This window comes from Schistosoma mansoni, chromosome 2 (assembly GCF_000237925.1).
Source record: "Schistosoma mansoni strain Puerto Rico chromosome 2, complete genome".
Classification (NCBI taxonomy): Eukaryota; Metazoa; Platyhelminthes; class Trematoda; order Strigeidida; family Schistosomatidae; genus Schistosoma; species Schistosoma mansoni.
The window spans coordinates 15,574,028-15,598,745 of NC_031496.1; the positions used below are offsets into that span (position 1 = coordinate 15,574,028).

Here is a 24,718-nt window from a genome sequence, read left to right on the forward strand (position 1 = left end):
AACTCGCTGACTTGACTGTCGCATACGGATTATAACATACCGCTTGAATTTATTTACTTCAGCACAAAATTCTCATCTATTGAACTAAGGTTTTGTTTAAATTCTCAAGGTGTCAGTGACGAAAAAGGTATTATTAGTTTATACACAAGAGGTGTAGTGTCTATAATTGATCGATCACTGGGTAGCGACCAACGTTGTGTTTGTCAAGTCCTCTTAGTGCTAATCGATTAAGTTGCAATGTGGACACTAGTGTGAGTGACTTGACATAATGTGCACTATATTTAGATGGTAAGCGGCGGAATTCAAACAGCACCAAAAGGACTAGACAAACATGAAGCTGATTATTACTCGGTGATCAATCAGTTGTAAGTGGCTCAGTCCTACGGAAGGACAGTTTCATGTCCTGAACAGCTCAGAGGTAATATCTTGGACTGTGAAGCCGAGTGATGCGAGTTCGAGTCAACCCCGGGGCACAAGTTCCTCAGAGATTACGGGTAGATCTTGTTGGGAAGTGCTAAATAATCCAAAACCTAGGTCCAAGATTTCCCATCGACTATATAAAAATACCGAGCAGATGTAAAGTTCATATGAACAGCTTTATGCGGCTTTCAAGTTATGTATTTTTTATGCTACTTTAAATTAATCTAAATATACTGTTGACCACATAAATTATTACCAAACAGTTAAAACAATAAGTGAATGTTTAAATTATCTACATTCAGTTGGAAATTTTATTTTATTTAAACACATAAATATTGGTACAAAAAGCACCAGATAAATATGCGCCTCACAAATCTCATTTGATTTGTGTGAGGGCTGAGATACTGCCCAGGTGCCCAGACTGAAGCAGGTGGTTTTATTAGGGGGCCACACCCCAAGCCTTTGACCTAGAGGTCTAACCCACAAGGCAGTGGAGCATCGTAAGGAGAGAAAATACAAATTAAACTTGCTAGTAATATATGAATAAAAAACTTATAAAGGAATCTGTTGTGAGTGTAGACAATAAAATGACTTCCAAGCAAGATTAGGCGGTTACAACATGAAAAATCCACAATTTTAGGATTAGGTCTATTATTAGCCTAGTGCTAATAACGAAGTAGACCACAATTCTACACTGTCTCTAGTTATGCAGGAGTGCTTAGGATTCCGTAAGTCATTTAGCGGTCGCTCATAAATCTTACACACTATATTGAGCAAAGATTCCATACATCGCTCTCTATAGGGTTTGGATATGAATACCTTTTATCCCTCAGGAATGAAACAAGAGACATTGTGCCTTCGTACTATAAATGAAGCTGAATATAACCGTAACAAACTTAGTGGAAACTTCCACTGCCAAACTTGACGTTGATGGACTCCAAATTTACAAGTTCATTGTTCGCTTTCGAGACATTTTTGTTACGATTAGCGCAAGACTCGAGATCACAGTGTATCGATACGACTGGATCCTTTTCAGATTGAGATAAATCTGTCAGTGAATCTCTTGAGTCGTACATACAGCTTGAAACATGTCTTAGGTGGTGGACTACTTTACAATTTCAAGTGTTGAATGTAGGTTTATTTTTACCCGTTTAATTACGTTGACTGGTCTGATCTATCTGCTTCCTAGCTTAACATCTTAGTTATTAACCCCTCTCCAAAGTTTGGAGTCGTCAACAAAGTTAGGCGACTAGAAATATAGTTTCTGAGGAGGGCTAGTCATACAGATCAAAGATAGAAGAGGTTCTATTACTGAACCCTGAGGGACCCCACTAAGACATTCTTTAGCCTGAGAAGACGCAAAGTCTACTCTGAGCATCAAAAATGGATTGTTTAGACATAACTGAAACCAGTTCGTCAGTAGTGACTGGTACACAGCAACTTGAGCACGTTGACAATACATGTGTGACTGACTACATCAAAGATGTTTGAGACATTGACGTTTATCACAAACACCTTCACCTTGCAATCGCCAATGATGGTCCATTTGTCTACCGCAGTCAGTAAACTGCGTTCCATATTTTCCTACTGACTATAAAGTCACGACGTTCAAAAGTCTCCAATCCACTCCAACTAGGGAACAGAAGAGATCGTTCTGTCCTCGACAGAAAACATGAAAGAAAATACATTAATGTCTTTATTATTAATACTTCCTATTCCAACTTATGTAAAACATGGATATTCGAGAAATTCACTACTTCCAACGATGTAACAAGAAAACTAAATTTCAGAGAATCAAGTGGTTCACTTGCAGTTGTATAGTTAGGAAAATAAAAAGTACTGTCTTGCATAACAATAGTAACAATGATAACTGTTATATCTAGAGCTTTAGATTCTTGCTATGCTACGTACTACTAGACTAACTGAACGATCGAACCCGCAACGTCGCAAGAGAGAAGATAGAAGACTAGTAAGTACGAATATTATTCCCAACACAGTGTCAAATATAAAACAAGAATCTCATGTATTTACAGTTTTGGCTGAAAGTAAATCATCATTCCGGACAGCCAATAGGCACATAGGGGGTCCTCCTTATTCACCCAATAGGGAAGCTACACGTCGACATTGTAGAATGTTCCTATCGCGGTGATTGGGTGGAATGTCTTCGACTCTTTCTGAGCTTCTCGAGGCTTCCTTGAGTTTGCCAACGAGCCATCCTTACAGTAACAAACTTTACGAAAATACTCAAATTTCGAGAGTTAATATGTAAAATGACAATTGGAAGGCTAAGTTGCAATCTACATTGAAGATCGAAATTACAAACAAATCAATTTTAATGCTTAAATAAAAGAAACATACTAAAAATCGGTGAAAAAGTTTATATTTATAATAATGGTTCATAGTGAAATTATTGGATTTTCTTCAAAATGTCGGCCTCCCAACAATCAAGGCTAAATATGCCACAGATATTTGGAGTTTGTCAGTTCCTTTGCACGTAACACCTTTCTAATTGAGGATGCGCGATTGAGTGCATTCAGCCATGTGTGTCCAGTAAAACTAATGTGGTTAAGAATAATGACAAAGACACATAGAACGATTTATTTCGGGGAAATTTTTACCGCTACAAGGCGAACCTGTGTTCAAATAAGAAACCAGGAAATTACTAAATATAATTGTTACAATGGCTAGTCTTTTCTCTCCACGAGTGAAAAATAATTTGCATAGGACCATCTCTTTTAAGAAGGAAATGGTTCCTGACAAACAGAAAATACTGAAATCCGAGTGTCAGTAAAGATTATCTGGTTTGCAAGTCAGTGCATTCAACTTGAGATGTGGTGATGTAAACTATGCACGTCCTCAGAATTTCATTTCATCATGAGGAAACCCATCAACTAAGGACTTAAGGCCACGGTACACTACAAACAGTTCAATATTTTATTCGCCACATTTCAGTCGATATAACAGTGCTACGCTTTCTCGTGTGCCTACTACGATAAAACAATTGATACATAGCTTGAAAGTAAATGAGTTGTCTGGAGCTTCAAAAGAAACGCATTATATACATACTGAGCTCCCAACATGAAACTATAAATTGATCATGAATTTCGATATCGATGTCTTACATGTTTTTACGACTGTTAGTACTTTGAATGTGTGAAGTTTCAAGGTTATCTGAGAAAGTGATTTATAAACAGCTGGAATTTCCGGGGTATTGCGTTGTGGTTCTTTTTTATTTTCACTCGTAAAAACACTTGAGGTGACCATTTAACTAAAAACTTCTCACTTTAAAGAATGTTTAAAATACACAAAATTACATCGAAATCTAATTAAGACCAGCAGACGTACGGGAAAACACAGCTAACTGTATTGTCTAATCCACGGTAAAGTTATCTCATACGAAACTTTTCGAAAATGTAAGCCGTTTTAAAGAAAGTAGTTTAGAACTTGTATCATTCAGATGTGTATCCTTATCTGCTTGGCAACCGCCAATTATATTTCGCATATGCAAATTATTTTTTTAGTTCGTCCATGAAGTATATAAAATATTATCCGAACTATCTATATTCTGGATTTACTGGGTAGTAATTATACTGTATTTTCTTATTCATTATTGTCTATATGTGCACGAAGTTAATCATAAACAACATGGTGACTGAAGTCTATATATTTTCTCTTGGACGGGTAGCGTATGTCTCGCTTTTCTGTATCGATAATATGGGGTGATGTGATCTGTTCAGCTGCTGCATCGTTTGTTCTAGTTCCAACTCTAACCAGTAGTACATATTATCACCTTTTGAATTTCTGATATACTATTCCCAATAAGCAACACATGTTGCCTTCAGCTGAAATCCAGTTGAAAAGTCCTCTTATTGCTTTATGTATATCTGCATGGCCATGAGAAGCTACTGTGGAGTTTTTTGTATAAATTGTCCCAACATTCCTCATTGGTTAGATGTTGATTGACTTACCATATGTATTTACTCCATGCTGTTTTTGGGAACACAGTGGTTTAGGATTTGTAAGTTTTGGTCACTGAAACGTAAGGCTCGAACACCAAAAACACGTTTTCTGGGGGCTGCGAATAACAGTCCATAAGCTCCAGTCGTAAACGTCGGTCGCACATACAAAGATAAGGCTAATAGGGAGGGTTAGTAACAGGAATAGAAACTAGACGACAATATGTTTGATGCAACGGTTAGTATTCAAAATGATTTGCGGACTGTTATTAACTCGTGATGGCTGACTAGGCGACAAATAGTTTTTTATTCGTGGAAGTTAAACATGGAGTCGGGTTAGTTTTTGTTGTTTCATTGATCTGTATTCATTTATGCAAAGCGTGTTAGACAACTATTCGAGTCTGATCCGTCACGGCCTTTTCGTATATTGAGTCCACACATATGTGCTTTGTTTTTGAGTTACCATCAGAAATATCACGATAGGTATAGTTAGGTTGTTGTAAATGAAGCATGTTTCAAAATCTTTGGAAAATGGCATTACCGATGGTGCTATTTATTGGTGAAAAACGCCTGATTATTTTCGCAATTCTAGTACAATTAGCAGCAAAACCTCGACTGTAGACTTGGAATTTACTATATTCCATCAGAATTCTCAAACTGACCCAATTGAAATGGAACAGCAGAAAATAAGTGTTCCACTTCATTTTCCACAATATTTTCATAATAAGCTAGTTTCATGATCGAATCGCTTTAATAGCGTTGGTTACTAGAAATAGTTTTATCACTGAACAGTGACATGATCTTGTAGTCTAGTCATTTATAATTTATGGTCAGTGGGTTTAATGAAACATCGCACTATCCTAATTCTTATTTTCATGACATTACACTATTATTTTAAACTGTCTTAGTAATATCAGTAAACGAAAAGACATTAGTAAAGCTATGCAATGTGGGTAATCTTCTATACGCTCTTTATAGATGTGAATCTATCTTGGTGTTTTTCTGTAGATGAGTCGTCTAGATGACTTCAGAGAAGATTGTTTCAGAGCGCACAATGAAAAAAGACTTCTTCATGGTGTATGTGCCTTACGACATAGTCTCGCCTTGGATAAAACGGCCCAGGATTGGGCCGAAGCACTATTGTCAGAAGATGGGATAAAAAATAGCCCACTTTCTAGTCGAGGTGAAGTTGGTGAAAGTATCAGTGTGCGCACAAGCACAGGAACTCATGTGGATATGCAAGGTTATCATTTATGTTTCAACTTTATACTATCTAGGTCATGAAGTCGTAAATACATGGCATTCAGATGCCGAAAATTATAATTATGAAAACGGTAAAGGACCTGCAGGTTAGTTACGTACCATAACGTTTGTAAATACTTAAGTTAACTTTGAGCTCAGTCTCATCCCTAAAATTTTCACGTCATACTTTTATTCTCTCACCTAAACAGACAAGTATTTCCCACATTTTAGGTAACTTTACACAACTGGTATGGAGTTCAACTCGTGAAGTTGGCTTCGGTAAAGCCTGTGGTCCTGGAAAATGTGTCGTTGTAGCGCACTATCGTCCTCCAGGAAATGTACTAGGTCGTTACTTGGAGAATGTTTTTCGTCCAAAAAAGTCAGTGAAGGATGTTAAACAACCAATACGCAACACATTTGCTTTAAATAATGGCAAGTATTCTTTCTGTATTTTCTTTTTCATTTCAACATAAAACCCTGTAGTGGAGTTTTACTTCTTCCGAAATTCATGAGGCAGACATCATTACCATAAAAGGAAAAGATTCTTTATCACTAATGAACATTCAGATTGTGCAAGGCTACAGTCAAAGACTTTATCAACAAGCTAGTGAATTTATTTACTCAACACTAAGCATTAACATTCAAACGGCTTCAGGGCCTCCATTATTCCTAATAAGCAGGACCTTTCACTTATGTTACTTATGCTGAACTAAAACTTATTGTTTGCTTATTCGATGAGTTTATGGGTTGTCTGCAAATGTTTTACCAAATGTATCTTCGTATTATTGGCCACATATGGTGGCACTACCAAGCGAGAAATAGTACGATTAAGCTTAGAGTACTGCATAAAAAGAAAAAGTTTGTTAATTAAGATGTAAACCCTCATCTACTGAGTGGGTTAAAATGTATCTGACTCGTGTACAACCAATGCCTACTCGGATGTGCATTTCAAGTTGGTATAAGAGAAGATCAGGTGAGAGCTAAGGGTGGGTAAGTCAAGACATTATGTCAATCCACGAAGTAATCGATTAAAAGTTTATGTTTCTCGGTGTATACTTCTTGGCTAGGGGCCACGCAATACTTGTAGCCGATTGTTCGAAACGGTAAGTAACATGTAAAATTGGGTCATAGGGAGTGGTTAAATTCACTTTCCACCTTTCTCTAAATTTTGGGTTAAACGTCTTTATTAACCTTTCGTCCCTGGATCTTACCTCTTTTCGAACTGTACCTCTCATATTCAAATTTTGATTAGTTCTGCAACTAATATCTATTCTTTATTTTCACCTTGTTAATCTTCTGTCTTACTGGGTTGATATGAAGTGTGGAAAAGGATTCTTCCCGGGTTCTACATTAACGATGACTGACTTGATGTGGTTTACTGAGTTGTTTATGTTTTAATAAATTTAGAAAGTCCATTTTATCTGGGATATTACTTACTAGTTGAGTAATTTTGTTTTTATCGAATCACCATGTTTTTCTTCCTCAGATACCCCAAAGACAGTTATTACTGAAACACTGACAGAAAGTGATGGGAAACAGTACAGTGTTCGAAGGGAGATCTCTGACTTGACTGATGATAAAGGAAAGGTACTATTCACCTCGTCATTTGTGTTGTTTAATGTTTCCTTAGTTTATTTCTGCTTTTTTCCATAAATCTTGTTGTGCACTAACACTTAGTTAATCCAAATTATAACTAAGATAATGAGTCTGACGGAAATAGCAAGCACTATATCTTACTATCACGTCGAACACTAATATGTAAGTCTAAATTAGTGATTTAAAGAAGACTGCTTTCTTTCATCTGTTTTGTGAATTTTGATTATTCAACCAGTTTTCGGGGATCAAAACAGCTAGTATAGGTTTGATTGTTTAGCCTGAGATGTGAAATTTGAATATTTTGAACCCAGTGAGTTACAGTTGTAACTTGTGATTATCACTTGATTCTGTAGCACTTCTAATTAGTATTTATGTTCGTAGCCCAATACCCTCTGGACTTACTTTTTGTATACAAAAATAAGGATTGAGATGACAAGTTATTACTTCTCCTACGTAACATAGAAGTTTACTGTTGTTTTGCCTTTTTGTCATTCGAAAAAATCTCACTTGAATCTACTGTTAGATCCATAATCGTGGTGTGCCTGCATGTAGTACTACTCGGCAATTGGCTACCGTTTACTTTCAAATCTCCTGATATATATTCAGAATTCCTTTTAAACTAGACTCTCGCTTTTCTTCCAATGTGATTGGTACACGTAGAAAAATAAATGCAGCTGCATGCAACTATAAAATGTCTCGTTTTTATATTAAACTCTCTGGATAGGCTTTTATGTCATGTGAGACCAATGAATTGACGAAAAAAAGTGTCAGTGCAATTCTAGGTGTTTGAAAATTTATATAACTAGATGTTTTAAATGATGCATGTATCAAAAGACAAGGACAGAAATTTGTAATCGATTCAGCTTCATCTATCATGTGGAATATGATATTTAAGACATAAAGATAAGTATTGTGATTCTAGTTTGGTCAAATGAATATCAGGAAAACCCATGTTTTATCTTTGTAAGTCCGTCTTAAAAATTCTTTTTCTGATAGCTTAAATTGACGATTTAAATAATTCCTCATGACCTCGCTCGCTCGTGCCCGATTGTACCTCACGAGAAAAGTTTAAAAACGTAATGCGGTGGAATAATTTTAAGCATATTTGGTCTTCTTGAAAATCTACTGTGATTGAATTGCTGTGTCATCCGAGTTGTCTATAAATGATGTAGAAAGACGACACAAATTTATGTAATTATGACAGCTCTTAGTGAAATGATTCTTAATAGTACTATCATAGGAAAGTATCATCGTGTAGGTACTTCCTGAAAAAATTAATGCTAGTACGATTAAATACATTGTACTATTGTAATAAAGCAAGCATAGATTTACTCTGCGTATGTCAATGATGTTTATATGTGTGATAATAGTCCACGATGTTCAACTTTTCAGAAATTACTATTCTATTCATTTAAATTTAGAATTTATGTGTGGACACAAGTGTCCGGGCAACATAAATTTCCTGAACTTAAGAACGACAAGAAACGAATATGGACCGCTTACGTGTTGTGTTTAATCTAAAATTCTTTGGATGGGTCAATGTTTGCTTTGCTTTTGCTCAATCTCATGTAAACGAGGTTTTATTAAATAGTTGTTCCAAATGTCAAGTAGACCATGTTCTGAAAATTCATCTGACATTGATAAATGGATTAGAACTTTAACCGATAATGGTTACCCTGTAAAGTCAATAGATGAAATTTCACAACTAAACACTATCTCCATAAACGAAAATTTTAGCTAAATATTCGTTCTTAGTTCTCAGAATAGTCTTTGACTAGGATTCGGCGTTGCACTGGAACTTTTTTTCGTCAATTCATTGGTCTCACATGACATAAAAGCCTATCCAGAGAGTTTAATATAAAAACGAGACATTTTATGGTTGCATGCAGCTGCATTTATTTTTCTACGTGTACCACTCACATTGGAAGAAAAGCGAGAGTCTAGTTTAAAAGAAATTCTGAATATATATCAGGAGATTTGAAAGTAAACGGTAACCAATTGTCGAGTCAATCAGTCACCTACAAAGTAGGACCAGGCTTATGTATTCATTGGTCCAAGTTTCCATACCTTATTAGCACAACAAGATAGACAACAAATTCATCGAAGCAGTTACTGCAATGATAGTGTATAAAACAAGATCGCATATAAGGATATGATACAGGAAGAAAGAATTGGTTCGTAGAAAGAAAGGTGTAAAGTAATTTCAATCTCACGGTTTAAGGGAAGACAAAGAGTGTATACACCTACACCATTGTGATTGATTCTGAGCCATGTCACCCACAGTCTCCAGCCACTCGTTACGATAGTCGCGCGGACCCCAACCAATTGGTCTGCACCTACCAACATGGCTCAAACCAAAGGTTAGTGACTTTATGTACTGATGCCACGTTTTGGTTTGGCCGTCCCTAACTTTCTTCCATCCGTCTCCAACACAATGGCAGTCGGTGCTTGGGCATGCGTAATACGTGGTCCAACTATCTCAGTCGATGAAGATTCACAACCTCATCAACTGATTTACCATCATTCCCTAATACCCTGTGTCTAACCTTACTATTACTTACCCGGTGATCCCAGCAGATGAAAGCAATATTTCTCAGACATCTGTGACCAATTACTAGTAACTTACGAGTATATTCCACCCTTAATGACCACGTTTCGCAGACGTAAAGTAGAACAGAACGAATTGCTGCTCAGTGTACTCGTCCTTTAATTGATAGACGGATACTTCGTTTTCGCCATAGGTGACGTAAGTCGGCAAAAGCCAAACGAGGTTCTTGAATCTGTTCAGAGATTGCATTAGACAGCAACCCATTAGGGCTGATCAGACTTCCAAGATAAGTGACGTTGTTGACGCGTTCGACTCGGGCTAATCCTGAAGCAACAATTTACATTTAGAGGGGGAGAAACGCATCCCAAGCATCTCGGCATTGTTGCTCAGTGCTACCAAAATACTTCGCATATTATCAGCGTCTTCACCAAACAGGAGCATTTTATCTGCGTATTCCAAGTCGATAAGTGGACCTCCTGGTAGAAGACCAATTCCTGAAAATTCGGTCGACGAGAACTTTGTTTCCAGCAGTAGGTCTATGATGAAGCTGGACAAAAATGGAGATAGTGGAGAGCCTTGAAGCACACCTCTTGAGGTTGCAAAATCAGATGAAAGTTTGTCATAAACTCTGACTTGACAGGTATTGTTCGAGTAAAGAGCCCCCACAAGGTGTATGTACTTCTCAGGTACACCTTTCAATGACAGACACTGCCACAGAACCTCTCGGTTTACAGAGTTGAATGCTGCTGTTAAGGAAAACTATCATTGTCGGTAAGCATGCCTGTGTTCTTAAATCTGACGAATGGTGAATATGTGGTCGGTGCATTCACGACCAGGTCTGAACCCAGCCCGGCTTCCTCGTGTTTGCTGTTCACGAGTCTTTGTTGAGCGTCTGATAATTATTTAGGCTAGAATTATATAATTCGTCTATGGTTAACATAGGATGAATAAGTCCTTTCTCATATATTGGGATGATCAGTGATTGCGACCAGTCACGTGGGATTACGCCCGATTCCCAGATTTTGGCTAGAATATTCGTCAAACTAATCTCTAAAACTGGACCACCATCCCTAAAGATCTTTGGAGTTAATCCATCTGGACTATCTGCTCTTCCTCGTTTCAGATTACCAATAGCCTTTTGAACTTCAGTTAGAGTCGGGGTGCCTACTTCAATGTAACATTCAGGCTGGTTGGGAATGGTGGGTAGCTGTAGAGTAGATGAAGGTCAGCTAAACTGCTCTCTAAAGTGTTTCGCCCATCGTTCTTAACGTCTGGGCTGAGAGAAGATAAGAGTGTCCACTTTTCCCGAGATTGTCTCGCCCACACTTGACTTCTTAATTCCGGTTTATTTTATTAGTCTGAAAAACTGTCTTGTTTTACCTACAGCCACTGCCTTTTCCATCTCTTCTGCTTTCGTTACCCACCACTTCTCACGGTCGTTCCTTAGACTTTTGCTTAAACTAGATCTGATTTGTTTACGCTCTTTATCGTGTTTGGAGCCTGAATAGGTAAGTTTACAAGAGTCTATCAGTGTAATAGACTTAGCAGAAATGCACTAGCTTTTTGTGACCCTTTGGTTCAAATCACTAATAGATGTTACTGCTGTTTCCACAACTGTTTTTATGTCTTTCCAAGCAACATCTGGATCAGCCTCGTCTTCAAAATGGCCCAAGTGTGACTTCAGTTGTCCCTGGAATTTACCTTAGGCTTTTTCACCGCTGAGTTCAACTCAAATGGATCTTCTTAATATGGCTTTCCTGCGTCCAGTGAGGTGCAAGCGAATGCCTACTTGTATTAGAGCGTGATCAGAGTCTAAGCATGTATTCCAGAACGAGCGGCAGTCTTCCATTAAGCCTCTCCAACGATGACTGACGGCAATATAGTCTATTTAAGTCTATCTTTGGTATAGTGTATGGGATTGTTGAGTACATGCAGACACATCACGACTATGGATCAGATACTAGATTCAAGTGTAGTTTTTTCTTTGTCGATATAATACTTATATTATCCCAAACAGCATTTCCCGTTGAATGTATAGTTGTATTCTCTCGTTTTCAATTAACCATCTAGATTGTTGTACAAGAGATATGCAACATTCTTTTACTCCTTTTCAATGACATTTTTAACCTACTATTTTTGTTTAGACAATATTATTTATTTGCGGTTTTGTTTATAGCATTTGCTAGTTCAAGTAATGGAATGTTACAGCCTATTAACAGTCTGTTTAACTTACGAGTCGCTAGTATAATCAATAAGTTGAATATTTTTGTTTCCTTTTAGAATAAAAAATTGTATTTAGTCGGTCAAGGTAAAAAAGTGGAATATTTCTCCTGTTGTTTTAACAATAGGGTTAGTTTTTTTTATATTCTTATATACGTTGCGAGAGAGGCTCGTTGTGTTATCGAAAAAGAATAGAGACAATTCACCAAAGCAAAATCTTAACGATTTCACTTACAATCGTATTTATAATCAATTTACTTGCTAAAAATAGCAGTAAAATAGGATGATGTTATACAATAAGAAAAATAAAGTGGTATTGTGTCGTAAATTTTTTATCAAGGTCATATATTGAAAAAAAGTTATGTAATAACATCCTCTAACGCTTAACGAGAATTATGAGGTGAAGAAATTTATGCACTTGATAGCCACCAAGAGCAATATAGTCATAAGTTGTAGTAACGGTTTATTAATAGTTGTAAAAACTAATTAGAAAGTAGATAAAAGCGATGGATTACGGAAGACAAAAAGAAAGGTTAAGGCCATGGTAGGATGCGCGATTAAACATACTGTCTTCATAAACAAGGGTGAAGTTTTAATCAGTGAGTAGCTGTAGCCTCTACTGCACATCATTTTTTTATTTGTATTTTTTTTGAGCCAATTCTTTTGGCTGTATGAATAATTTTGAAGAAGGATTCTGGTGAAGCAGAGTGACCAGGATTAACTAGATCTTTCAGGGTTAAGTTTTAGATTGACTTTTGTAGTCCTTTAGATAGCCAGGCAGGGTAATATTCGGAGCTGTGCTTTGATACAGCTCTCTTTGTGCGGTTAATACAGTCTGCTCCACTTAAGCAAGTAAACTGATAGATGCATATTAATGAGCAAATAATGAACTAGTTGCTTAAAATTGTCAGTGAATTGACTTTTGAAATAGAAATGTTTTTCAATATTGTTATGTTTCTGTTCCATTATTAATAAAGTTGTTAAATAATTTTACAACGTTGATTCTCCTACATTTCACTTCTCTAAATTTATGTGTTGCATCCTTCACTTTATTTTCTTCTAATCTCACGTGATGAATAATGATAACTTTTGTAACTCTCTTGAGTTTAAACAAGTATTAAAGAGTCCATTTCTTTTAATGTAGACAAGGCGATGTATTAACGAAGTCTATACAGATGCTTGTAAAGAGCAGAAAAAAGCGAAATCAAGTATCTCACCAGACGGCCATTTAGTTGTGAGTTTAGAAAATGTTTTACGAGCCTCCATTTTTACTACAGTCGGGTTAATAGTAATCACACAATTTTTCATAAAAATAAACATTTATCTCCCTATTGCTCGTGTTGTTTCTATAATTTTGCCTGTTTTACTAGCTATTTTCAAAGTTTGTGAAGTTGATGGTATTTACTGCTCAATTCGCTGTAAGGTTATAAATCTGCTTTACTGAGTAGTCTAAAAAATTGAATGAAACATATATTAAGTCCTTTATTGCTTTGTAAAACTCACTCAGCTAAAGCCAATCCATGGCGAACAGTATCTCGGTATTGTAAATCAGTTAGATTGTGGTTTAGTGACGACTCAAAAGTGATAATATGGTCAGTTTATCAGAAGAAAAGTGTCTTTGTAGTATCTAAAGGCTTTAAAATGTCTATTTTTATCATACTTTGTGACAAAATACTTCACTAAAGTTGCCGGATGGCTAATTTACTCTTCAAATCTTTGTAAAACTATTATTATCTTAATGTTGATGGTATTATTGAATGTCGTTATAAATAACTACTTTTACAGTATTTTTATGGGATAAATGGTCCACTTGAGAGGTGTGTCAAATGTGAAGCTCTTTCAGCAGTACGAATACCAGGTTAATTACGGGGAACAGTTTATCTTGGAAAACTGTTGACAACATCCACCCAATAAACAAGTACACGTCTCTCTGTTTGAATTTTAGCCCTCTGTCTTGCCCTTATTCTTTGTCCAATCCAGTGAATTGAGACAGTACCAGAACTGACTCATAATTGAGTCCACGGGCGATCTTTCCGTGATTTTCTGTCGTGTTCATCATAATTAGTAAACTGCCTCTCTTAATTAAATGAAATCTATCTTAGTTATGGTCTGATTCCAACTATATCTTTTTATTAATAATATGCCTATTGATTGATTGGTTGTCCGACTTTTCTCATTTTTATTTCTCCACAATATTATCTCATTTCGTGTGAAACATATCTGGTTGTACTATTGTGACAAGTACTTTTCTGTATAATGTGAATTATACAATAATATGAGCGATAATGGTAATTTCCCAGTGTACTGTAAGCTACTCATTTGTGTAAGGACATTGATTTCTTGATCTCCCTCATTGTTTTTTGTTAAATTCTTATAACATTTAATTATTCTAGGACTCTACCAGTTATTTTTTGTTAGTCGGGTTGATCTTCACCTTGCATATATAACGGTTATATGAACCTAGTATTAGAACGACTTTATAACATTGTTCTATGTGACTCATATCTATTTGGTGCCTCTTTATACCAATGTTTATGTGTCTATACAGGATAATAGCAAGAAACTCCAAGAATCTATTCACTCAGTTGTTCAACTTCATAATCAATATCGTAGTCAACATGGTTCCAATCCTCTAGTACTTGATCAAGTAGGTTAATATAATTCTCATTTTCTACTTTATTACTGAGTAATTAATATATTACTTTTACTATTCGCTTTTAATTTCTAAAAGAAATAATTGTAAACAAAGAGAATACTCACAATCTTGTTAGTTCTTGCTACAGATCTTTGGGCTTTATACCACTGAACTGGAATCAACTGGTTCACATTTCGAAGTTCAGTCAATTCATAATATAGCCCGATAATCCTTCATTATCCTTGATAGACAACTATGTCATCCTCACTTTCTGCGAGACGTGAATATCCCAAGTTTGTTCCATAGAGTGGTCATGCATAAGTTGATGTGAAAGTAACAAACTACACATTGCTTTGATACACCTTATGAATTCCATTTGTAGTGAGTCCAAAGATACTGAAGTCAAACATATAGAAAAGGAAGTCCCTTCTTTGTAAATAAATTTCAATATACATTTTACTGAACAAGATTTTTCCCATGAATACGTTTTCCAATGTTTTCCAGTTTTACTTAGGTACCATTAACGTTAACTTAATGAATCAGAATATATATATATATATATATATATATATATATATATATATATATATCAACTTCCTTGACTAAGAGAAGGCATTTGGCAGCATGGATAGGAGAACCTTATGGAACCTTCTTTGAAACTATGGTGTACCTGGGAAAATCGTCAATATCATACGGAATTCATACTACGAACTACACTGCAAAGTTGTACATGGAGGACAATTAACATATACGTTACACGTGATGACCGGAGCCACACAAGGCTGTTTACTCCCGCCTTTTCTACTTCTTTTGGTGGCTGACTGGATTATGAAGACCTCCTCATCTCATGGTAACTCCTCTATACAATGTACAGCTTGCATGCAGCTAGACGATTTGGACTTCGCAGAAGAACTAGCTTTTCTATATCATACATATCAACAAATGAATGTGAAGACTCAGTGTCGCAGCCACCTCTGTATCAGTAGGCCTCAACATACACAATTGAAAAAGTAAAATCCTCAAATACAACACGGAGAACACCAATCCAATCACACGTGATGGAGAAACTCTGGAAGAAGTAGGAATTTTCATGTATCTGGTCAGCATCATCAATGAACAAGGAGGATCCGATTCAGACGTAAAGACAAGGATTGGAAAAGCAAGCGCAGCATTCCTACGACTAAACAACATATGGAACTCAATACAGCTACAAACCAATATCGAAGTCAATCTCCAATACGAACTTCAAGATAGTTCTACTATATGTAGCCGAAACTCGGAGAACCACTACAGCCATCATCAATGAGTACAAGTATTTATAAATAATTGTCTACGCAGGATACTCAACGTCGATTGACTGGATACCATCAGCAACAGTCTACTGTAGGAGAACAAACCAGCTTCCATCTGAAAAGGAAATTAGGAAAATACACTGGAGGTGGATAGGACATACATTACAGAAATCACCAAACTGCATCACGAGGCAAGCGCTAACTTGGAATCCTGAAGGGAAGAGGAAAAATGGATGACCAAAAAACACACTGCATAGAGAATTGGAAGCAGACACCAAAAGGATGAATAGCACCTGACAACAACTGAAAAGGACAGTACATGATCGACTTGTCTGGGGAATCCTAGTGGTTGACCTACATTCCTCCACGAGGAGTAAAAGGGGTAGGTAAGCAAGTGATATATATTATATGCGACAAAAGAATAGCCCTTGAAGCGTATGTTAGTGGTGTAAATCTCCGTTCGGAGGATATGAGCTGCGTTTCATAGTCTATATAGTCTCGCTTTATAATAACATAGAGGCTAACTAAATCTCATTAAGTCATTTAGTAATTATAATCTCTAAGTAGGATATTCGGCTTCCTTCACACCAGGTTTTAAGGTATCCGCTCTAAAACTTAATGGTAAGCTGATGAAAGTATCTAAAGGGTTTGAGTGCCTTTTAAGTCATGTGGACGTTATTGGAAGTGTGACAGACGAAATCATTATTCTATCAACAAAACTCAAGGCATAATGTGCCAGTCCAAATCGTCATTTAAACCTCCACAATTTAACTTGGATGAAAATTCTCAGATATTAGATGCTTCAATATGTGTAATTTTATTCCTGTCTTTGTAAAATATGGCCTCACTAATCTTGGAATATCCTAAGATTGTCTGTCACTGATCATTCCTATCGATGAAGGATTATCTTCATTCTATGATAACAGTATATAAGTCACCGCAGTACTTGGAGGTGTGTAATTCTTATGATACATTTTGTTTTCCAATAAATAAGGCCATTATAAACACTTTTCTTTATATCTTGGACTCAATTTACATGCAGCACCCTGGATGTTTCACATTTAAAACTGATTTTGGTTTGAAAATTGAATGGCAGAAGCAAGGGAATAACCAGTTGATTGTGGTGTCGGGTGCAGATTTTTTGGTCCATCCTAACTCTCCAAATCCAGTCATTAAGATCATACGGTTAATTCTTTCGAGATTTTATTAGATATAACTTGGATTCGAACATAGTAGTATTTGTTTACGCTTCGTTCTGTATGGTAAAGTCTTTCATTTTATGCTAGATAGCGCTTGTTAAGTGCGTGATAAAATAATGTCAGTTTATTTCGGCGACTCAACTATCGTTTGATGCACTTAGTTAGAAAGACACCATAGTTTACTCAAAATAGTTTACTATCTATTACAAAAATTCAAAGAAGAATAAATACTTGATTTCGGTTTTGGGATTCGGTATTGTGAACATAAGTTTGATAGGTATAAATATCCAATCAAGAAGGTCATATTATTTTCCCTTCCCATTCAACTCATCGCCTATCTCAAAATCCAGATGTTATTCTTAGAATTGGGTTGACCGTCACTGAGTAACAAAAACTGTAAATAATAAAGGTCGTTTTGCTCCATTTTCGTTCCTTCCTTGATCAAATCTTAGTTATAGCTGTATCTTGAGACTCGTGAAACAGTGAAGTAGTATCTACATCTACTTACTCTGAAGTTTCACACATTCCCTATTTTGTGACAGAATCTTTCGAATATGGCACAACAATGGGCTGATCATTTGCTTCAACAATCTCATTTGTCCAATAGTGGATATGTTTATCGTGGTATGAAAGTCGGTGAAAATTTGGGAAGTCGCTGGTCGAATGGACCAATGGAACTTAATTGTAAGTAAAATTAGTTGTTCAACTTTTCATCTTTTTTATGTGCACTTTCCATATTGTCTTCTGTTGTGTGTTCAGATAAATGGCACTTCTTTAATTAGATCACTTCTTATAAGTATAACTATTTTCGCATGATGCAAATCTTGTAAGTAAATTCTAATCGTCTTTTCACTTATAATTAGCTTTCAAACGGATTTCTGAAAGTTCTATCCATAGGATGTGAAGTATTGCTATGACCGAACGAAATTAATAGGATAATATAAATGGATTTTGTGCTGATAACACACGAATCGACAATAAATATGATTATTAATCTCACAGTGCATCATATCTGACTTGGGTGTGGTTTATAAGACAATCTGGCCTTTGATTTTGAAGAATTACTATCTATCTATCAAATGTATTACTTTCAATGTATTTTTTTAATAACCTAAAATTACAATAAGAAATTAATTGAAATGTTTGTGTTGATTGGTGAATTGTCCAATAAGATTATTTAGACCACGTAACGTTATGAATCAAAATATTCAGTAAGATAATTCTACCTCACCAACTAGTGACCTAAAATTTTGGTTTTTAAGTCATCAGCTCCCTACTATTTATGGAATTAACCATGTCAAGCGCAAGATACCGACTCACTGTTAGCGACGAATAAGAATTGTGTTGTTTTACAAATCGACTAAGGTTGGAAATATTGTTTAGGCGTATTGTACTTTTTGTGAGGTCTCAAGATTCTCAGTTTGGTTCAATATGAGGTAATATGTGCTCACTGTTGAGCGGTACTAGTCCAATATTTTGGCGAATTAACCTAATATTTTTTTATTTTCAGTGGTTCTCTAGCTAATATTGGTTTAAAGAGAAAACTGTTTTTAAAATAAAATATGAACCATCGCACTTGCAAGACCTTTAAAATTTAAGGTATCACATAATAATGAAGAGTTGTGGTAACTTTTGATAAGGAAAAAGGCTAACGCATTTTTCGTCATAAAAGTGATCATAAGATATTTAAAACAATTAGTCCCTTTGATAAATCTAAGTAGTGTAATAACAAGACGAAGATTATTATAACTATGTGATCGATCTATTAGTGCGATGCGTTTCGAATCATCTTAACATCAGGATCGCTTTCGATTCGTTGGACAGGACTGTTCTCTAGGATTGTCTATTGAAGAAGGGCGTTTCTGAGAAATGTATTGACATCGTTGAAGGCTGTATACACAGATACCTCAAGGAAAGTAAGGGGAAACAACTACCTCTCTTCATTGTTTCGTCCAGGCGGTGAGGTTAGGTAGCGTTGCCCGATTTCACCATTTCTTCGCAGCTTTGCAATCAGTGACGTTCTGGAAATAGCCCTGATAGATGTAGGTAATGGTGGTGTGGATGTGTTACTTGGAGGAAGACTTTCCGACCTTGAGTGTTCAGACGACATTGTCTTACTATGCGATAATACCCCAAAATATGTAATGCGCACTTAATCAGTTAACAATCAGTGTCCGTAGGTATGGCAAGTGCTTTGCACCTTCTAAATGCAAGTTACTTATACAAGACTGATAGAACTTTGTACCTACACTCACTCTTGGTAGTGAACAGTTAGTAGTCAAGACGTTCGTGTATCTAGATAGCTGTGTAAGTACCGGTGGTTGCGTGAGAAATGAGATCAATTCACGTATAGTGAAAATCATAGCGGCTTATTCCAATCTGGGATATCTTTGGCACCTTCATAATATTAGTCTGGCTGTAAAAGTTGAGATCTAAAATGCGTCGGTGAGAGCAGCTTTGCTCTTTGATTGCAGAAACTGGCCTCTCCGAGTTGAAAATATTGGACGACTCTGTGTACGAACATCGTTTTCTTCGAAGGATTGCTGACATCCAGTGGCGACACCGTGTTAGCAATACAGAGGTTCGGCAACGTGTGTCCGGGAACAGCGACGATAATTCAATTGATGTCACTGTCTTGAAACATCGAATTCGGTGGCTTGGGCATATCTTACGAATGTCGTCCCAGCGATTCCACATAATGCATTATTTGCCAACACTGGGACTAGTCGGAAAAATGGAGAGGTGGTCATTTTACAACATGGTGTCGTGGTACGAAAGGTGTACAGGACTGGCATCTGTTAGACCCCCACGACTCCCTGATTAAAGTGACAGGGGAAATGCAACCCAGTCTCTTGAGACGTTATCAGACATGCCTCAGAATAGAAGTGCCCCTTTTGTACTTTTGTTTATAAAGGTAAAAGTAACTTCTTTAACTTAAAGAATCCTTTTTGGTTGTATTTTACTTAACTGAAGTGCTTCTGCCATTATTACAACGATAATTATTATTATATTTACTTCACTTGCATACACTAATTTCTATTCATTTTTGTTCTTTTTTATTATACTCAACTTCCTTTCTCTGTCTCTTCACAATCCCATTTTTATCGTGTGCTCCATATATCATATGGGGCTTCTTTGTTCCAATATTTGTGTTCAAGTAAATGAATGAAATAATCTAATCACGTGTAAGTTTGTGGCTACATATACACTGGGAGGAGTAACCGTGATTTGCAATTTCGGGGTCTTTGAAGATTTACTGAAGTGGCTACAGAAACTAATAAAATCAAATGACATAATCGAAGCAGATGATAATCATCCATCGTTGTTTATTGCTAAACAGATAATTGAAACAGGTTATAAGATTGACCTTAATTCAGCATTTGTGGTTTTGCACAAAAGTTGTCTAGGGTATATTCTTAAGTTTTTCGGAACCTTGGCCAAACGGAAATTTAAAACCCTTCTATTTGTTCAAAGACAGTTTGTTCTCACTCTAAACCTACCCTGGTAATATTGCTTTACTTATCCAGAGTGGTGAGTTTCACATCATTTTTAACATTGTCTTCTTTGTTTTCATTTATCTAGTTGATATTTTGCTTCTTATATATGAATATTATTAGCAAGTACATTTGTAATCAGATTGTTTCTTTTTTATCAAGGTAAAGACCTAATTGAACATTGGTATCAAGAATCGGGAAAATATAAGTTTAACTCTGAGCCGGATAGTATTCAAGGCATAGGTAATTTGTATGAACTTGATGACTTTATATCGTGTGATTTACGCATTTTGATAAACTTTTGCTAAATCTATGGTTATAGTTTTCTCAGATTCCTATATCATGATTCTGATCGTTAGTATGTTTGTACTCAATTGCTTATGGCCAAAAGATTCCTTTCATTTCAAGAATGTTATTTGAAGCAATATCATTACCAAATTTCTTATTTACATTAGAACCTTATCTTTCCGTAAATTTTCTTGTGTAATTATCCTAGAGCAATGAACTCAATCTAGTTATAAAATAGGTGGAATATAGTTGGTATTAGAATCCAGTACAAGAGTTTCGTCCCATTCTGGACTCATCACCTGGCCAACGCGATTGCATTTGAAGTAAACGGTGTTGGGTTCGAGTCCCCGGAGTGAACACCAACTCTATAATGCAGGTACATCCTGCTGACGAGTTCGAAATAGGACGAAACGCGTGTCCTGGACTTCAATGCTAGCCACGTTCTATTTATTCTATATCAGCTTATGTCCCCAAATACCCTGGTACATCCAAGAGTGGGGGGGGCCGCCCTCTTTCTCGAAATGCCCTCACACGGCCACGCGTATACAGCCTCTGCCAGGAAAGTCCTACTCACTGCCTTTTCTCGGCGGGGGTGTTGTTTACGAAATTGAGAGGACAAAAAACGAATGTCCGGCGCTTTGATCGGGTTGGTGGACACGGAAAGTCCACCTAGAGGAGTTGGAAAACCCTGTTCACAAACCAACGGTACACACGGGCCCCAGTATCCTAAGGGAACAAATGGCGTATGAATCAATCGTTGTCCACCGGGTTCCATGGGACTTCATCTCCTAACATTGCTCCACTGCCTTGTGGATCAGACCTGTAAGTCGAAGGCTCGGGCTGTGGCCCCCTAAGAAAACTACCTGCTTCGGTCTTGGCACCCGGGTAGTATCATAGCCCTCACACAATTAAATGAAATGACAATTCTGTGTGGCGCATATATATCTGGTGCCCCCTTTTACCAATATTTATGTGTTCAAATAAATAAAATAATGGCTATATCAAAGCAATATTTATTTATTATTATTTAAACACATAAATATTGGTACAAGGAAGCACCAGATAAATATGCGCCTCACAAATCTCATTCGATTTGTGTGACAGCTGTGATACTGCCCAGGTGCCCAGACTGAAGCAGGTGGTTTTCTTAAGGGGCCACACCCAGAGCCTTTGACCTAAACATCTGATCCACAAGGCAGTGGGGCATCGTGAGGAGATGCAGTCCCATGGTAGCCGGTGACCAAATAATTGGTTCATACGCCACTCGTTCCTTCAGGGATAATGGAGCCCATGTGCACCATTGGTTTGGAATCAGGGTTTTCCAACTCCCCTAGGTGGATCCTCCACATCCACCTACCCGGTTAAAGCGCCGGACATTCGCTTTTCGTCCTCTCACTTTCGTGAACAACACCCCCGCCACGAGAAGTCAGTGAGTAAAACTTCCCTGGCAGAAGCTATATATTCGCGTGGCCATATGAGAGCATTTCGAGAGGGAGAGCAGACTCTCCCCACTCTCGGCCGTACCAGGGCATTTGGGGGCAGTACACACAAGATACCCATGTATGTGCTAACCAAGACTGATCGAATTGCAGTCGATAATATAAACAGCAAGATAATCCAAAACCATGTCAGATCTAATTTAGCCGATTGGAAGTACGATTTTAACCAGTTTTCATAAGCTTTTTATTGTGTGAGAATTTTGCTGCTTTTATCATTAGTGCAAAATGAAAAGTGCACTTATTTTACACTTGAATAAATTCTCATATAAGCCCTGTTTCTACATTTGCATAAACATAAAATCCTCTTCAATGATCTTTTGTAGTCTATGAAATAATTAGTCTGGAGAATCGTCAACCTGTTTGTTTGTCAACTTAGTTAATTCTATTCAATAAGTCTCATTTACTTTGTTATAAGTATATTGTCGGAGGGCTAACACTAATGTTTAACTTAGTATAGGTCTCTTAAGTTCTCTCTATAGTTTGAGTGATAAGATACGACGAACAACAAACATCTCTTGTCTGTACTTTTCACCAAGTTCATCAACGCACTGAAGGTTTTTTACTTTACTACTGTTGGTAGGATTAGGGCTCATGGTGAACTACTGTCATCCGAAGTAGCTACGTCGAGAACTCCCTGTCTTCACCAGTTGGCGTTAATTTCGTCCTACATATGGTCCCAAAAATACGTTATTCTGCATCTCGATTTTTCAAGGTCAGAATAATACTAGATGCCAGTACGATTTTTCACTTGATGTCATTTGAATTATGTAACATAAAAATGCCCGCGTTGCTCTTTCGATGGATGTGTATTGACACTAGAATTTATTTAGTGGGTGAAATAATGGATTTCTAAGTTTCACAGTGTAAATGTAACTGTTTAGTGGCTGAATGAAAAGTCTTTGCCATCACATGACTAATTTCATCGTCATTTCCTATTATTGGTTAGTGAGTATCATTGATTTATATAGAAATTGCATTTGTTTATATCTGAGAACTAAAACATTAAGCTGTTACGTAGAATTGCATTTATTATTGATCATCATGTTAATTGCTTTAGGTAATTTTACTCAAATAGTATGGTCAAGTTCTGAAAGGATTGGAGTTGGTATTGCAATTCAATCCTACAAATCAGGAGAGGATTTGCATAAAGATTCAAAAATGATTTTAGTTTGTTTATATCATCCTCCAGGGAATGTGATTAGTCAATTTCAAAATAATGTTAAAAAAGCTATCAAGTAAAATACAGGCGCATAATTTGAACAGTTAATGAACAAATATATCTCATTGCATGCTGCTATTCTCCAAAAAACCTTTTTTGAATTCATAATTTTTTTTATTTCTAATTATCATGTTTCTTCAAAAAGTTATTTTATGCACCATCTAGATAATTTTGATAATCTTTTTGTTTTATTCATTTTAATCTTATACTACTTGAAATGTATCAGTAATTTTTTTGATTATTCTAAACATTGAATATTAGATAAATTAATATACTTGTAACACAGTGATTTCTCTTTACATCGAGATTTCTAGATGATAAATCTTTAAACTATCGTTTGCAATACATAAAGACAATTCGCTTGAATTTACTAATTACCAATTATACTTCATTGAAGTTCAATCATAATAGCTTTATTACAAGGGGGTTTTGTGGAGATTTTAGTAATTTTATATAGTTAAGATCATGAGTCAATTGAAGCTAGACCACCATGGAAAACCTGGACGGCCGTTTCGTCCTGGGTTCGAATCCCGCGAGGCGGGATCGTGGATGCACGCTGCTGAGGAGTCTCACAATAGGACGAAACGGCCGCCCAGTGCCTTCAGGTTTTCCATGGTGGTCTAGCTGCAATTGACTCATGATCTTAACCATACAAAATAGCTTTGTTCGAAAGCTGTTACAGCTCAAATATTCCTTCCTCTATTTAAAAAAAATGATACCACTCATAAAGAGATTATCAAAACTATATAAATTACAGAGAAGAGCCAAGTTATATTTCGGGTAATTTTGCGTCTATTTGTTAATATGACAATTTGTAAGTTAAATAAAGCTAGTGAGCATCAAATTTATTACTATTACGTTCATGTTATTTTTGGTAACTAGAACAAAAACGCACACAAATAAAAAAATCTCAAAATATAGTCAAAACAGATGGGAAAAAAGTGGTGGGCTATGTAATCAGATGAAAACCTAAGTTTATGGAACAAATTTACAACACAAACTTCATTCTGACTAGTTACTTGCTGGAGTAATAGAAGTATAATATACATGTGAATTGAAATGCAGGAAATTTCTTCGAATATATTCTCTACCAAATGAAACAGCAAAGAA

At 36.4% G+C, this 24,718-nt stretch overlaps 1 protein-coding gene across 2 annotated transcripts; it reads left to right on the forward strand.

The window, feature by feature from the left end:
* Positions 1–5,384: 5,384 nt before the first annotated feature.
* Positions 5,385–23,887, forward strand: Smp_012350.1 (venom allergen-like (VAL) 11 protein; the record flags this gene model as incomplete). Of its 2 annotated transcripts, XM_018795830.1 has the most annotated exons (10): positions 5,385–5,619; positions 5,654–5,725; positions 5,850–6,050; positions 7,105–7,205; positions 12,043–12,111; positions 13,127–13,216; positions 14,531–14,629; positions 17,651–17,792; positions 20,765–20,845; positions 23,447–23,628. In XM_018795830.1, 10 exons carry the CDS (start codon positions 5,385–5,387, stop codon positions 23,626–23,628), a joined length of 1,272 nt encoding a protein of 423 aa, XP_018650104.1. The 2 variants fall into 2 exon arrangements, with proteins under 2 accessions (XP_018650104.1, XP_018650103.1); XM_018795831.1 differs by lacking the exon at positions 12,043–12,111 and having other exon boundaries at positions 23,447–23,887.
* Positions 23,888–24,718: the final 831 nt, after the last annotated feature.